Source organism: Podarcis pityusensis, assembly GCF_964106645.2.
Source record: "Podarcis pityusensis genome assembly, chromosome: 1".
Classification (NCBI taxonomy): Eukaryota; Metazoa; Chordata; class Lepidosauria; order Squamata; family Lacertidae; genus Podarcis; species Podarcis pityusensis.
The window spans coordinates 70,090,870-70,107,605 of NC_138028.1; the positions used below are offsets into that span (position 1 = coordinate 70,090,870).

The window sequence follows — 16,736 nt, forward strand, 5'->3', positions numbered from 1 at the left end:
GGAGATTGGCAGTGGCGATTGGGCCGGTGACTGGTGGCTGCGGCAAGGCCTGCTGGAGATTGGCTGTGGCTGTGGCAGTTGGGCAGGTGATTGGCAGCTGTGGCGAGGAGGGCAGGTGATTGGTGGCTATGGCATGTGGGCGGGTGGGCTGTTGCTGGTGGCGAGCGGGCAGACAATTGGCGGTTGCGGTGAGGTGTGCGATCAGCAGTGGCTGTGGCAAGTGATCGGCAGTGGCGGGCAACGTGGGTGAGCGATTGGTGGAAGTCACTTCCCCCACCCCCACCCCCAAAAGCTAAACAACTTAATTTCGGGTTAAAAAAAATAGGGGTTCTCTTATACATGGAGGCATCTTATACACGGTAAAATACGGTAATCCCTTGCTTTCTTGGATGGGAACAAGATGTTCTGTACAGGACAGCTTAAATATCCCTATTACTCAAAGGAAGCACAGTTTCAAATCCCTACTCAGCCATTCAATAGTAGAACATGCGTAGGGTCCCAGGTTCAACCTCCCACATCTCCAGGTAGGACTAGGAAAGTCTCCCTGGAGCAATGTTGCCAGTCAGTGTAGACAAGACTGACAACAGTGTAGACAACATGGACCAATGGCCTGATGCAATCTAAGGCAGCTTCCTCTGTTCCTCATGGTGAACTAGACCTAATTATCCTCTCTTGGCCTAGTTTATTGCATCACTTCACACGAAAGGAGCCCCAAAGCAATTTACAGGGACAACATACAACAAAAAGCCATTAAAATGAAATAAATGTACTTTAGAATGTGCATTGTCCAACAACGTAAAAAACTACCCCTACCATATAAGGATGAACACACAAAAAAGGACCAAAAGCCAGAGCATTGGTGCTGTCCACATGCTCTGGAGAACAAAAACATGTTCACCTGGCACCAGAAGGATGACAAAATATACCAGTCAAGCCTTCCACAATCGGGTGTGGGGGCACTGAAAAAAACTGCCACCGTCCAAACATCTCTTGCATGGGCACACAGGGAAAGGGGCTCAGAGGTTGGTCTCAGGGACCAAGTAGGCTCATATGGGCAGAAAGAGGTCCTTAGCCATGCAGCACTTTGTCAGTTAAAACCAGCAATTTGTGGTTATTATGATAAAAGGGACAATCACCATGGGTGGGATCCAGCTAGTGCACAAGAGCTTCTACTTGTATCACAGGGTTCCTCCTCCTCCTCCTATGCCCCCCCCCCCAATTTTTTGGGTTTTGGGGAGAACCACTAGAACAGTGTGCAGGGTGAGAAGAGGCGGGCTTGTTCCATCTGGCAAAGTGAAATGCCTGCCCTAATAGAAGAGTTGCCTTAGAAGAGTTGCATTGAATTCCTCCATGTGTATGTTGCCCAGAGCTTGTTTTAGAAGAGCAGGATACAAATGTAATGAAATACTTTTTGTATTTGGAAAGAAGTCTAATAAAAAAGTGATCTAAAGCAGATTTCATTGTGCTAATATACAGGGGACTGAACAGAAAAACTGCTTTGCTGACAGCATCAACAAAAGATTGTCAGTATCGCCTTTTTTTACCGGCAGGATCTTATAGGAATGTGCATTCAAGGACAATGAATGCTGAGTAACTGGAAAACATCCAAACCTTAGAGAATTACTGGCAGAAATCTAATTAATCATAAGAGTAATGGACAAGTTAATAGCTGAGTATTCTGCAGAGCATTCACATGAGAGAGACAGAGAGCGCTTGTACAGTGATGACAACTTCATACGGAATTATATATGTGCATTTTTCTAGATACATAATTTTAAATAGGCTTACATAATTTAAACCTGAAAAATACGTCGCCCAAGGCAAAGAAGAACCAATCACAGGGAAATTTATTTATATAGGTCTGCAATTCTATTTTCACTTGAAATACAAAGGGAGAAAATTGATGTATTGAGTGATACAGTCACTTTGATCTTTGAGTAACTAGGCCCAAGTGGTTGTCAGAGTAACTACAAGTATGATTTTAAGAGCATAAGAAAAGCCTTGCGTGGCTGAACTAGCAGTCTTTATAATCCAGAATTCTTGCCCCCAACAGATGTTAGGCTGTGAAAACATTGCCAGCTTAAAATGCTACAACATTATTCTTTTTCTCAACTCAGATTGAAGCTGTTTTGGGGAAAGACATAAAAACGTAGTATATAATAAGAAACAACAGGATAGGTACAGGATTATGGTTAACATTGTGTGTGTACTGCTTCCCAAACCAGTGTTTTGAGTATATAAAATCCAAAATAAATGGGAGTGTGTACATAGCCTAAGTTAGCCATCCCCTGTTTGCCCTCAGCATATGATAATTGAAGGTATACTGCTCTAAACATGGAGGTTCAATTTCGATTTTTCAGAAGTTTCAGCAGAAAGCAAGAATGTAATTCTGTAACTCCTAGAGAACTTGGATTGACAAAGGTAAATATTCATTTGCAGTTCATCAATTTAGCTTATTTCTACAATACACTGCAGTATTATAATTATCTCTTAAATCTGTGTATTGAATTTATTTATAACTACAGACTTGCCATACTGAAGGGTTCATGGTAGGTTTCAAACTACTGTAGTTTATGAAATTATCTCATCTGTGAAAAGCACAAACAAGTAAAGTAAACTCTCTGGTCTGTCATTGCTCCCGTGATCAATATAAAGCAAATACTAGCCCCATCTCCTGAGAATACTCTTACACGTCTCTGCTTATATGTAGCATCCTCAGATAGTAGGTGTGTCAGCACCAAAAGGAAGCAAGATGACGATCAGCTCTAGCTATTTCTAGCTGAATAACAAACCCTTGGGAGCCATTACCAGCATATGTTGTTGCCCCAGCTGAAAACAGCTTTGCAGGAAAACACTCCATGATTTGCAGTGAATACAGCTAACCAAACTGAGGGAGCATAATAACATGTGGAGCATTGGTTGATGTAACCTTGATAAATGAATATCATGGGGTGGCCATATTTTATCCATTACTGTGTATAACAGATGATGTTTTCATTCTCTTATTTTTTAAAGTCCATAATTTTTAAACTATAATTGTAGGATAAAAGGTCACATTTCCCGAAACCAAAGTTTTGGTGAAATATACAACAGCAGAAGCCTGCCTTATTTAAAGCAAGACCACTCGTCTATCTGCTTCTGCATTGTCTCCACTGCATTGTCTACATTGACTGGCAGTGTAAATATGAACCTCTCCAGGGTCTCAGATGGGAATCTTTCTCAACTCTACCTGGGGATGCCAGGGATTGAACCTGAGACCGTTGGCATGCAACACACGTTCTGTACCACTGAGCTCTGTCCCTTCTTCAATCTTCTGCATCACACATTGTGCATATTTAGAAATAGATACACAGCTCCATAGCCAGTCCCAGCCGAGTGGCACTGTCATGCTTTGGTGTACATATTTTAAAACACGTTTGTGAAATAGCAGTTTATTTTATTTCCTGAACTGTTCTTCTTTTCTACCTCTTTGCTTAGGTATCTTCTCATGTCCCGTTTTCAGACACTTCGATTTACCAAGGAATGTAGCTGAACATTTATTTATTGGGGACTTTTGCTACAATAACCCAAGCCATGGCGAGGGTAAGTGGACAATATTCTGAAGCACACCTGGTGGCCACAGAACCACATGAGGGCCAATAGACAAGCAAGGCTTACTTAAGAGTACACCCATTGAAACAAATGGAGTAAAATAATGGCAGTCAATGGGTCTCCTGTGAATATGAGCCACTCCCTTGGCTTAACACTATTAGTTGTCACAAATAATGGTCATTCAGGTTAAGTACAGGCAGCATAGCATTGATAGTGCAGAAGGCAATGATAGGATCATCAGCTTCTGGGAGGTACTTCCTTCTCTGATTGTTTTATTCATTGAGTATGTAATGAGTATGGGTTGCTCGTGCGTAAGTTGCCGCCTCTCCTGGCTATGTTGCCTTGTTTAAACCTTTCTGTCTGGACAGCCCTTCACTTCGTGGCTGCCTCAGTCGCTAGCAGAATCCATCAGTGGGCGTTTCTTAAACCTTTTCCAACATAAAAGTTGTTTGACGCCAAGTCTCCTCCTACTCTCCCTGCGCGGAAGCCTTCTGCGCAGGGAGGGCGTGGGTAGCGGAGGACCCGTGCTCTCCCCGCTGGTGTCCGGTGAAGAGTCCTGGAGCCCTCTCGCCAATTCCCCCATCTGCCCCCCTTTATCTCTGGTGTTGCGCTGATTTGCTTCCCCATCTGCTGAGCTGCCTCTCTCCCTGCTGGGCCCTTCTCGAGCATCATTTGAGAGCCTCCCCTCCACCTCTAGCTCCGATGTCAGTTCCCTGACAGAGTATTACATTTATATCTCATCTTCCTCCTGAGAAACTTAAGGTGGCCTACTTGGTTCTCCCCCTCCCTATTTTATCCTTGCAACAACCCAAGCTGAATGGAGTTTTGAATGTTATGTTTCGTGGCTGAGTAGCCTTTGGAACCCCAGTCTACCAAGTCATAGTCTACTAACCCCACTATGCCATGTTGCCTAAGCACCTAAAAACACCAGGTGCTGTACACATAAGCTTAAATGTAGACGAGGCCCAGTCTGCAGGCTTAAAATCAAATAAACAGGAAAGGAGGGGAAGAAGGTGGCAGCAGCAGGGCTGGTGGAGAAAATAAGGCAGACTTCCCCATTCTGCTTCCAGTTTAGATGCTGCAGAGGAAGCAGACACCTGGAAGCATCCTCAGGTGGCTGTTAATGTAGGCAGATCAAGTTTCAAACCTAAGGGATTTGTCTTATGGTAACTAACTGTTCCCTGTTTGATGACGCAATAGTTCCCCTCATGTTTCAGCACAGCCCATTATGTTGCACAAGGCTGGAGTGCAAATACGGTGAGAACGTTTGGGAGGCAGAAAGTTAATGAGGGAAAGCGGAGGGCTGGAGGGAGCAGCGAACTCCAGGCAAGGGGGTTCCTTTCGCTACAGAAGTGAGCATTGCAGTTTTCAGGATTCTTTGGGGGAAGCCATGTGTGGTGTGGATGTGATTTTAGATAATTGGTGCAGACTATTTCATACTCTTCAACCCTCCATATTTAAGCAGGACACTCCGGAATTACAGAAGCCACCCTGACTTCTGATTAGATCATGGAATGATCCCCATTTGGGGGTCTGGTGCTCTGGCGCGAGTCAGTGGGCTCACATCAGAGCACCGGACCAAAAGACGCTTGTTTTTAAGTCTTATGCAGGTCACCTGGCTCCCGCGAAAGCTTGGGAGCAAAAAACGAGCGTCCCAATTTTGATCAGCAGCATGTTGGAGGGTATGCTATTTTAGCATGAAAAGCATTAGATAAGCATTTATGTGGCTGCTGCAGCTGAGGTTGCTTCCCTGCCTAGAATGTTCACCTTACAAAGAGTTTTACTGGTTGCTTTGAATCAATCTAAGTATATTCTTTGTAGCCAGCATGGAAAGGAAAAGGAAGGGGCAGCTTTGGGACTGCCAGCTGAAATCAAATACTGTGGTTTTGTGGGGCTATGTTTGCCTTGAAGCCTAACGAGCCTGTAAAAAACATTTTTTTATCACAAGTGCCGCACAGGAATCACCAACAGAGAAGGAAAATCTCTTCTGCAATTGCTTTATATTTGTTTTCGTTAAAGAAATAACACTGGTTCGCTTAAGACTTTGAAGTAAAGATAAAGCAGCACGGCCTACAAACCAATTGCAGTCTTTGAAAAGTTAACAGAAAAGTAACTAGTGTGTGACAGAGTGACCTAGCTTAGTTTTTTACCTGAACATCCCCTCTACTTTTTCTACACAGTGGGAAGTTCAGGCCAGGGTTGCCCTGATGGGATCCCTTTGCTTTGGAAGAGAGAATACTTCAGAGACTTGTACTATCTTTGCAGTATTCTTGTTTAATTACACATTTACATGTTGAGGAGTATCACATAGTAACAAATATAGGCAGCTCCAGATTTCAACATTTCAGACACCCCCCAGTCCCGATATCAGCTCATTTCAAAAATTTAGTAATTCTGTAAAGCAACCACTTGCTTCCAGCACTCTGCCACCCGGCTTGGAATTACAAGCAAACTTTTTAAAAATACATTGGAGTGTCTTGATCATTGAGAGCAAGTTTGATGTAGCATACAAATAAGAGTGTTTACTTTGCCTGGAGTATTGTGTCTCAGTCTAATTTACTTGACTAGGTTATTGCAAAGATGAATGACATAAGAATTGGAAAGTGCAAAAGTGTTGAAACAACTATCTGTCATCTAGTTGGCAAACTGGCAGATTACTGTAGGAAAAGATTAAAACCTGGGTGTAGCTTGAGCCTTATAAAGACTGAATGCTGTTCAGTTTGGGAAGGAGCTACTGTATATCATTGGGTAGTGGCAATCGCCTCTAAATTTTGTGACTTGTCAGCACAAAAGCCAAAATGGGATGCGCAAACCAAATGCAAATATGGCCGCATAAATGCATCTGTTTTACAAACATAACTACACTCAGTGCTAAATCTCATTTCATAATGTTGTTGCTTCACTTTTTCAAAACAGCTAGGAAAACACTTTTACTAGGAAAATGCCTCTATATTGAATCATAACTAATAATAATTACTAATACTAAAAAGTCTTAATAATGTCTTTACATGTGCAAACCATTCTACATTGCAGAATTTGGAGGATAGGGCCCAAGGACTGTGAGGTAGAGTCAAAGGACGGGTCTAATTTCAGGATTTGTGAAAGTGCTTCCCATAAAAATGCCATTCAGGGAAAATCCAGTTCCAGTGTTCTTTACCTTGCCTTTGATGCTTGCTTGTTTCTCACTGTTTAGCTGTCCACATTAGCAACTATGTGCCACCTTTTCATTCCGTTGCAAAGGTGAGCCAAGGAAACCAGGAGGAAGCATAAAACTGGAAGGTCAGTTCCAGAAAAGCATAGGGAAGATTCTAAAAAGCACTTTGAAGACAAAAAGTAATAGCTGTAGTCTACTTAAAGCTAACATTGCCTGGAACAGCCTGCAGCACGCCCCCATAACCCTCTGGGGGGTTCATCATGCTAACAGAATTGCCTGGGAACAACAACAAAAACCTTGAGTCAGATTGATATAATGACATAGGTGCAGGGAGAGTGGCTTTAACCCTTTGCTCCTGCTATTGTCCTTATTAGAACTGGGGTCCCACATGACTGCTATCTGCAATAGGAGCAAAGCTTGTGGAAAGATTCTTAATACGAAAACATGCTGTATAGATTATCACACTGTGAAATAATAATATATGTAGTACATAAGAACATAAGAAGAGCCTGTTGAATCAGGCCCATAGCCCATCTAGTCCAGCATCCTTCTCTCACAGTGGCCAACCAGATGCCTGTATGAAGCCTGAAAGCAGGATTCGAACACAAGGGCACTCTTCCCTCCTGTGGCTTTCAGAAGTACTGCTGCCTCCAGCTGTAGTGGCAGTGTACAAACAGTACAAAATAGCTGTAAGCATATACAGCTGATCAGTTATCATGGAACCCCATGTAGGGTATAAGGTAAATGGAATAACCAAAATGTTTATTGATATTTCATAACCCTGGAATTAAAAGTTGACAGGATGCCAGTCTACAGCCTGTTTTGTCCATTGCCTTGTTCAGGAATCGCCACATGTTTAGTTAAGAGTGTTGTAGAATCAACACACACATTGAAAAATCAGATAGCACAACTAACCTTACGCTAAGCTATGCAGCTGCGGTGTGCTTATAATAAACAGAGAATCAATAATTCCTATCTAAAATATCTACCCAGGAATATTATATGTATATGCCTGTCATTTTTTATGCTTCCTATCTTTCCAGTGAGTCACTAGTTCTTCTTTTTGGCAAGCCATAAGAAGCCTCTCAGCTTATATACAATTTTTCACAATTTGATGTTTGAGAGTGTTTTCCTTATCTGTGTACTGAAGATTAATTTGGCAAGGTCTCATCCGGGCCGAGCCTGCTATGTCTTTCTAAGAGGTACACCCATGGAAAATGCAAAGCAAAAGTGAAGAGAATGCCTTCAAATATATGCAGAATGCTTTCCCCTCGATGCTTTGTTAACATTGTTTATCTGAATTGTTTGAACTCTGCTTTGTCGCTTTCCAAACATACTCTGTCTACTAGGGTATTCTCCCAGCCATCTGTTGTGTGCAGAGAGCTTTTCATACAAAACTGTGTGCCGCAAACAGATATTTGCGTGACAATTCTTTTTGTGTAATCAGGACTGTGGCTCAATGGTAGAGAATCTGTCTTGCATCCAGATGTCCGCAGATTCAATCTCTGGTGTTTTGTTGTGCTTTTATATATGTTGAAAGCTCCCCAGAGTGACTGGGGAGGGCAGGATATAGATTTAAAAAATATTATTTATAATTATTATTTTCTATACCTCAACATGCTTTTGACTTGCAAAAGTGTAAAAGATGTGCAATCTTTAAAAAGTCCAACTTCCACATTTGCATTAAGTTTAGACATCTCTGTAAGTTAATGGGAGTCACCCCAAATTTAAGTTTAGTTTTATTCAGGTCTAAGCTGTTGTTCTTGTTCTTGTTGTCATTGCAGAATTGCTCTGGATGTAAAGAGAAGAGGCCTGCACACAGTCTGTGTACTAACTGCAACAAGTGGCTATGCAGCTTGTGTACAGAAGAGCACGGGCATGGCAAGGAAACAGGAGACAATTTCTTGCCTATACCATTGAAGGGATGTTCAGGTAGAAATGTAATCTCATGCGGTTCTGTTTTTGCCAAACTTCACAGTGAAGTGCCACTTGTCCCCATTAAACAGCTGACTTGTGTCACCTGCCACCTGCACTGCTTCCTTGCTTGCTTGCTTGTTGCCTGCCATTCTGTTGCCACACATTCTGCATGCCAACGACCTTACATTTTTATGTATATAGGAAGAAAATTGCTATTTTCCTTAGAACAAGGAGTGCACCAAGGGAAACTTACATCTGGGGAAAATATTCTTACAAATGCACTAGAATGCAAAGTCAGTCCTCCAGCAATCTCTACCCATTCCAGAGTCCTCTCAAATTCCTCAGAAACTAAATGCAACATAGATAACTTATTGGAATGTTTTCTCCACAGACAAAGTAGTGGAGATTTGTGGAGAGCATCAGTAGCTTTAGTGTGTAGGTGTTTAAGGTCTTTACTTCTGAAGGAAGCTTCAGAAATCCCCTGGGGATTTTTGCCCACCTTTGTTGAAATGTTTTCTGGAATCAAGGCCCCCAATTCCTGTCTTCAGTATGCAAAATGAGACTGGGAGAATCTAGCTTTTCATTATTTGTTAATTTCATTAATTTAAAATTCATGCAGTGATAAGCATAGAAGAAAGATGCCAGATAACTACATTCCCATCAAAAGAAAACATGGCACCAAAGTTAATGCATACCCTAATAAAATATGCAACACTGCTACATACAAGTGGCAGTTTAATAAAGTATGTAACATGCTGTATTATACATTACATCTAGATGAGGCAAAAGCTGGTTGTGAATTTGAGGAAATGAAGTTGAGCAAGTCTTTGGAATGGGAACTTGGCTGGAAACTTGCCTTAAGAATGTAAATGACTTTCCCCTTAACTGTCCTAGGAGGCAGGCATGCCAGTAACAAAAAAGAAAAAGAAAGAAAAAGAAAAAGACCATATTTATACTCAACTCCCATTAGTGCCTGGTAGTTTTCCTTTCTTTGAAGCTAGTAGTAAGTGATTGAATCAGAACAATCTCACAGGGACTAAGGGATCTGATGCATGTGCATATCAATATTTATTAGGCATGTTTCTTGGGGGAAAGGAAGATCACATACACCTACTGATCTGGGAAAACTTCGGAACTCAACGTATGTGCATTGTAGCCTGAGGATGGATAAATACGTATAGTAGAAGCTGAAGCATTTCATACAGAGCTTTGAGAACAGAATCAGTTAGTGGTTGAATTAAGCAAATTATACTCAGGATAGGTGATCTTCTTTCTGCTTTGCTGTTGACATTGTGCGCCAAAGAAACTCTGGTGTTGTGCTTAAAATAGATTAGGAAAATAAACTGTAAATGCAAATTTGTTTATTTTGCATAAGAGTGCTCAGATTACATGCTCTATTCCAAACTTAATAAAACTACAAGAGAATAGGGGGAGAGCAGTAGAATGACAGTAGGGCAAGAACTTAAGGCAAATGCCATGGCATTTTTGTATGCCTCTGGAGTAATTTTGTATTAATCCTGCTTTCCAGGAGCTGATGGGGAAACAAGTGAATTTCCCTTGTTCTGCCCAATGCACAGTCAAGAGACACTCAAACTGTTTTGTGAGACCTGCGACGCCCTTACTTGCCGCTGCTGCCTTCTAACGGAGCACAAGGAACACAGGTACTAAATATTTATTGTCCTTTGTTCTTAGTCTAGTGCTACAAGGAAGAGCCTAGTGATTGAAAGGATAAGGTTGCCCCACTTTATTTTTCTATCACAATGTTTCTTCAGCTGTACAGAAGGTCACACATCCCACTATGCAATGTAAACTTCCACTGTTTTCACATGATGCACTTACCACACCATCCTGTCTTACCTAGAGGTAAGACCCAGAACAGAATTGAAACCTTTCTTGGGAAAAAGTCTCATAGTACTCAATGGAGGTAACTTCCAAATTAGTTTGGACAGGATTGGGCTGTGAGCACATTTTGTGTCCCATTTTGAATACTATGAAAGTGGGAAAGAATTTGGAGGAAGAACGGAAAGTATAGGCCAATGCAGGTTTTAGATTAATCTTTGGAGGTTATTTGGAGCAAAGCTGATTTCGACTTCACATATGAAGATTATTGTGGTTTCCTCAGTTCTTCATCAAACACTTATGCAATTAAGTAGACATTTGTGATTATGAAGGGAAGGTGAAGCAGTCTGTGTAGCTGTTACAAATGATATTGTGTTTTTTGATAGTTGTGGAATAAACGTGAGTAATAAAAAAACTAATAATGTGGTTCAGGAAACAGTTTTAGGAGAAGGCAGCTGTCAAATATGTACCCAGATTTGCACACATAATCTGGTAGTCCAGGCCTTGACTGGGCGGTACATAAATAATGATGCCAAGACAGTAGAAAAGCTGCTGGGGTCTTCTGGAAAGTTTTTGGTTGACTGGACCTTAGGCAGATCCACACCATACATTTAAAACACATCCTATATATGTTTAAAGTGCATAACTTGCCCCAAATAATCCTGGGAAGTGTAGGTGCTGAGAACAGTAGCTCTGTTTGGGGAAAACTTCAGTTCCCAGGGTTCTTTGGGGGAGTCCATGTGTTTTGGATGTGTGTTGAATGTGCTTTAAATGTGTGCTGTAGATCTGCCCTATCTTCAAACATACATATTTAACACTTCCTGACTGCATCATGTGTGACTTCCATATGTGAAGGAGCCATCATGGGTCAAACACCAAAGACAAAGGTGTCTCCTCCTTTCAGGCACTTTGTTGTTCAGTGGAGGCAGTTTGCATATTTAGTGGTGTGTCATTTATGTGTTGAGTAGTCAAATCTAGACAGTACAAGTGATGTATGAACCTGCCCACGTTGTCTGGTGCAGGGGTGGGGAACATGTTTTGGCCTGAGGATCACGTTCCCATATGGGCAATCTGTCAGGGGCCACACGCCAGAGGCGCAAATCCTCCTTGCGTTGGATTTGAACCGAAGACTGCTCACTGTTAATGTATGAATTTATTAGTAGAAGAGTTAAAAAAACACACAAAAGGCTTCTCTTCTTTTCCTAGGTTCAGGCATCTCCATGAAGCTTTACAAAACCAGAGAGCCATCCTGGAAAATGTGACGGCTAAAGTGGAAGAGAAGAAAAATGGGGTGCAGGTCTCAGCCAAACAGATTGAAGACAGGTAACTTTCAAGGACACATTCTAGGCAAGGAAGAACAGAGACGGTTTGGCTGGGGACAGGATACAAACACTTTACAAGGAACAGAAAGAGAGCCCGGGTGCCCTGGATGGTTGCATTTGGCCTCAGATCTAATGTTCCCACAATAAGGCAGTCAGTGATGTTTTTGAAGGTGGCCTAAGTAGGGACATAACTGGGGCACATCATTTTAAGGAAAGGGGTGTGGCTTGCCTACTTGCTTCCCCCACCCCCACTTTTCTTTGATTCCATATCTGGAGTGATGAAGGGGAAAGTGTGCAGAACTCTCTGACCCTCTTGGGCAGAAAAGCATGGGGTGTGTGCTTTTGCTGGAGATAAACGCTTCAAAGAGAGGAGATCTGACTACCATGCTGTCTTGTTCTAGGTATTCAGTAACATGTGAAAGAGGTGGCCAGTTTGTCTAGCTGTGTTAGATGGGAGGGCAAACATCCTTTGGCGTTTTGCTAAATCTACAGGCCAGTCTTGTGCAAGTTTGTTCAGAACTATGTTCTGTTCAGTGGATTGCAATCCTAAATTATAGTAGCTTAGAATAATTAGTAGTTTAGAAAGATTGAGGGCACAAGGAGAAGGGGACGACAGAGGACGAGATGGTTGGACAGTGTTCTCGAAGCTACGAACATGAGTCTGACCAAACTGCGGGAGGCAGTGGAAGACAGGAGTGCCTGGCGTGCTCTGGTCCAGGGGGTCACGAAGAGTCGGACACGACTAAACGACTAAACAACAACAACAACAGAATAATGGCTAGGTTATTCAGGGTTAGATGCAGGAAAACTCAATTCAAATCTAAGCTCAAGTAATGCTTGAGCATAAAGAATGCAATAATAAGTATGCCCAATAAGGAGTTGCCAATATTACAGCAGTTAGAAAGGTTTTTTTCTGTCTCCAATGATACAAGAATAGCCACACCAATTACCCCCGATGATAAAATGCTGAGAACTTCAGTCTGACAACTTAGTATACATTATAAAGGTTTTGCTATAATCTATTAATAATGAACTAGACAAATATGAAACCTGGCAAATTTGCTAAAATTAGGCAGTGTTGATTTGTCACCCTGATTCAGCAAAACTCTTTTGGAAAGTCCTACGTTTGAATCCATGAAGCATGTTTTTCAAGTTAGCAGTAGTGCACGCAAGCTTAGAATCATGATATTAGCCAGATCATAGTACTAAGTACTTTGAAAGATGCAAGCCATATACACTAGTTGGCTTCCTGGTGCAATTGATAATGCATTCACAGTGATGACCATCAAACCTTCTCATATATGGGTATGCATATAAGTTGTCAGTGGCTTCTTTTCTACAGATTGTTTGAAGTAAAGCACCTGCAAAGGAAAGTGGAAAATCAGATCAAAATGGCCAAGATGCTCCTGATCAGTGAAATAAATAAGAGAACGAATGTTCTACTTGAACAGCTAGAGGTAAGTAGGGTGGTTCTAACGTAGCTAAGGCAGATCATTACGTGCAGACATAAAAACAACAACAATTTATTTATGTGGCGAACTCAAAGGTCAAGAAATGCACGGGGTGAGAAAAACTGAAAGGGGAAGTCCTTCCTCAGCTGATGTGGGAATGTCTGGTAATGAGTAGGGTGCTTTGGGAGAAGGGCACCTGGGCAAGAGATTTGGAAACAGCACAGCTAGATGTCCATGGTGCCTACAGTACCAGTGGGACTGCCTATATCAGGAGTGGGGAAGGTTTTTCAGCCTAAGAACTGCATTCTCTCATGGGCAATCTTCTGGAGGTCACATGCCTGTGGTGAGTGAGGTCAGAGGCAAAAGTGGGAAGGACTAATGGCAACGCTGAGCTGAGCAACAAATTGAGTCTTATCTTTCTACAGTAGGCTATATTCCACCCATGCAAAAGCAAAAGTTTTCTGACTTTTGTTAGATGTTTCTGACACCGACACACATTTCTCCATTTTTCATCCAAGCAAGCAAGCAAGCAAGCAAGCAAGCAAGCGGCATCATCACAGTTCCAATGACTATGTTGAGTAGTTTCTTTTGTTTCTGACTCTTGACAGAGAATCACCAGTGAAAAGAAGCAGAAACTGGAACAACAACTTCAGGGCATCATGGTGTTAAACAGGCAATTTGAACACGTGCAGAACTTTCTGAGCTGGGCAGTGTGCAGTAAAAACAGTGTTCCATTCCTCTTCAGTAAGGAGCTGGTAAGTCTAAATGCTCACTACAATCCCAAAATACAAAAAAAGGAAGGGAAGGGAGAAAAACAAGTCCCCAAAGAAGCTAATGGGGAAAATGCATGAACTCTTCTACTGTACTGGTGGCTCAAGACTTTTAAGAGTACTTCTAGGTCTCCCAGAAGCTGAAGCAAAATGGAGGTTGGCAAGCGACTCCATTAAAAAGTTAATACTGCATTAGTGGGAATCTTTGTGGTGGCTTCTGCTTGGGCAGTGCATTAGTTGAATATGGCCTAATATGTTTAGAAACTTCTGTTTTGAGTGGAAATACACAGATTAAAGTGGAAATGGGACAGTTGAATTATGGGCAAACACATGCAAAAGTGGCATGGTCTGGAAGTTTATTGATTTGCCCATCCCTAGTCCTTATATAGATTGAGACTTCTTTTCATGCTAAAACATGGTGCCAATCACCCACACAACCAGTCATCTGGAAGCATATACTGTATAGTGCATATACAGTGCATAGGATGTTTTCTTGTGATCAGCATGGGACTTTAGTGCTGACCCAGAAGCATAGGAAATGGAACAAGATCCAGTGCCTTTCCCCCCATGCTAACACAGTCATTCACATAATGCCTACCTCATTCATGATTTACAGTAGCTTCCCATTACTTTCATCTAGAGTGGGACAGGATATGGAACTGGTGTGAACTGAAGATACAGCACAATACTGATGCATTTATGTATTTAAGTATGTATTAATTACCTGTCTTCCGAAAAGGCAACCAAGACAATGTAAGGCAACATGAACTAAAAATCTGCATTAATATGTAGGAGCTAAAGCAAATAATGAAAATACAAAAGGTACACATGTGTACTGTAAAGAGTAAATGCCCATAACAAATAATTAGACCCCCTAAACTAGCCCTGTGTGGTGCAGACCTGGCTGTCTTATGAACGCAGACTTACTTCTGAGTAAATATACATAGGATTCCATTTTGCTGAATCAATAATATTCCAGATGAGGCTAGTGTGAAAGAGAGATCCTATGCTCACAGCTTGCAGGGCAGCAGCTGAAGAAGGAGCAAAAAGGGTTTTCTTGTGTGTGTGTTTCTTTGTGGCTGATTAGCTGCTCTCCCTGTGCAAAGGTCAGAGGGGGCAGGGTTTCTGTTGAGGCAGGTGATTAGCTGTGGGAGGAGCTTATCAGAGCTTGCAGGGCAGCGGCGCACACAGTTTGATCCATCTTTTAGATTTAGGGGAGCTAGTCTCAAACGTTTGTTGGGGGAGACCTAGGTTTTTTTGGGGGGGAGTTATTTGTCCTGTCTTCACGCTTTTTATGATGGAGGACCGCTGTAGCCACCCCCAACGACACGTTCTCAAGATGGAGGGGGAGGGAACAGCTGCAGTCGCCTGCGGTTCCTGCGCAATGTTTGCCATCTTGCCAAAGGTTGCAGGCAGCTTTACCTGCAGCAACTGCATGTTGATTGCCCTCTTAGAAGACAAAGTCCAGCAACTGGAGGAACGTGTAGCTACACTCCAAAGAATTAGAGAGCTGGAGCTCTTCTTGGAAGCAACAGAGCACACCGTCTCCACCAAGGAGGAGACAGGGGACTCCCCTGAGAAGGAGGCTAGTTCACCAACACAGGAGCCAGATATATGGAGAAACGTGACTCAAAGAAGTAGGAGGCCCAGGGTTTGCTCTGATTGTTTAGAAATACACAATCGCTTTGAGGTCCTCTCCCCTAGCATGGAAGACGAAGAGCAGACTCCATTTGAGGATCTCTCCCTCATTACAGTCGATCAGGTATATGAAGACGAGCAGCAAAGTCAGTCCTCAGGGAATGTGCAGGCGACCTTGGAACAGACAGCTCACGGAAGAACCCCGACCAGACCTAAGAGGAGGCGTGTAGTGGTGATAGGGGATTCCCTACTGAGGGGAACAGAAGCAGTGATCTGTGGGCCTGACAAGATGTCTCGGGAAGTGTGCTGTCTCCCCGGGGCTAAGATCCAAGATGTAACTGAACGACTGCAAGGAATCATAAAACCCACTGACAAATACCCCTTCCTCTTGGTTCACGTGGGAACCAATGACACTGCAAGCAATAGCCTCCAGAAGATCAAAAGAGACTACGAGGCTCTGGGCAGGAAATTGAAGCAATTAAATGCACAAATTGTCATCTCATCTGTCCTCCCAGTTGAACGGCGTGGCCCAGGGAGAGAGGGAAAAATAGTGGAAGTGAACAGCTGGCTTCACAAATGGTGTAAACAGGAACGGTTTGGATTCTTAGATCATGGACTGCAGTTTCTTGAAGATGGACTTCTGGCAAGCGATGAGCTGCACCTCACAACGGTTGGGAGGAATGTTTTTTGCCAAAAATCTCAGAAACCTCATCAGGAGGGCTTTAAACTGACTAATGTGGGGGAGGGAGACAGTGCTCCTGAAGGTAGGAGTCTATCAATTGATGAAGATGATCATCCAAATGTCATAGACCAAATGGAGCAAACAGCACGCAGACCTAGTGGTGGGAGGAAAAAATCCTTAAATAAGAGACACGGGGGAATGATTAATGGACTTCAATGTCTGTACACTAATGCGCAAAGCATGGGAAATAAACAAGATGAGCTTGAGCTCTTGGTACAGCAAACTAAATATGGCATAATAGGCATCACTGAAACCTGGTGGGATGAGTCCCACGATTGGAATGTAATAATGGAGGGATACAATCTATTTCAG

The 16,736-nt window shown here is 42.5% G+C and overlaps 1 protein-coding gene across 5 annotated transcripts in view; it reads left to right on the plus strand.

Moving 5' to 3' along the window:
• The window catches only part of TRIM66 (tripartite motif containing 66), a 66,949-nt gene that overhangs the window by 17,512 nt on the left and 32,701 nt on the right, over window positions 1-16,736 (plus strand). For all 5 annotated transcript variants that reach the window (XM_081013905.1, XM_081013908.1, XM_081013907.1 and 2 more), the window contains 6 exons: window positions 3,478-3,582; window positions 8,530-8,677; window positions 10,191-10,323; window positions 11,708-11,824; window positions 13,166-13,280; window positions 13,883-14,029. In XM_081013905.1, the coding sequence (XP_080870031.1) occupies window positions 3,574-3,582; window positions 8,530-8,677; window positions 10,191-10,323; window positions 11,708-11,824; window positions 13,166-13,280; window positions 13,883-14,029 (669 nt within the window). In that variant the 5' untranslated portion in view covers window positions 3,478-3,573. The remainder of the gene's footprint in view (window positions 1-3,477; window positions 3,583-8,529; window positions 8,678-10,190; window positions 10,324-11,707; window positions 11,825-13,165; window positions 13,281-13,882; window positions 14,030-16,736) is intronic.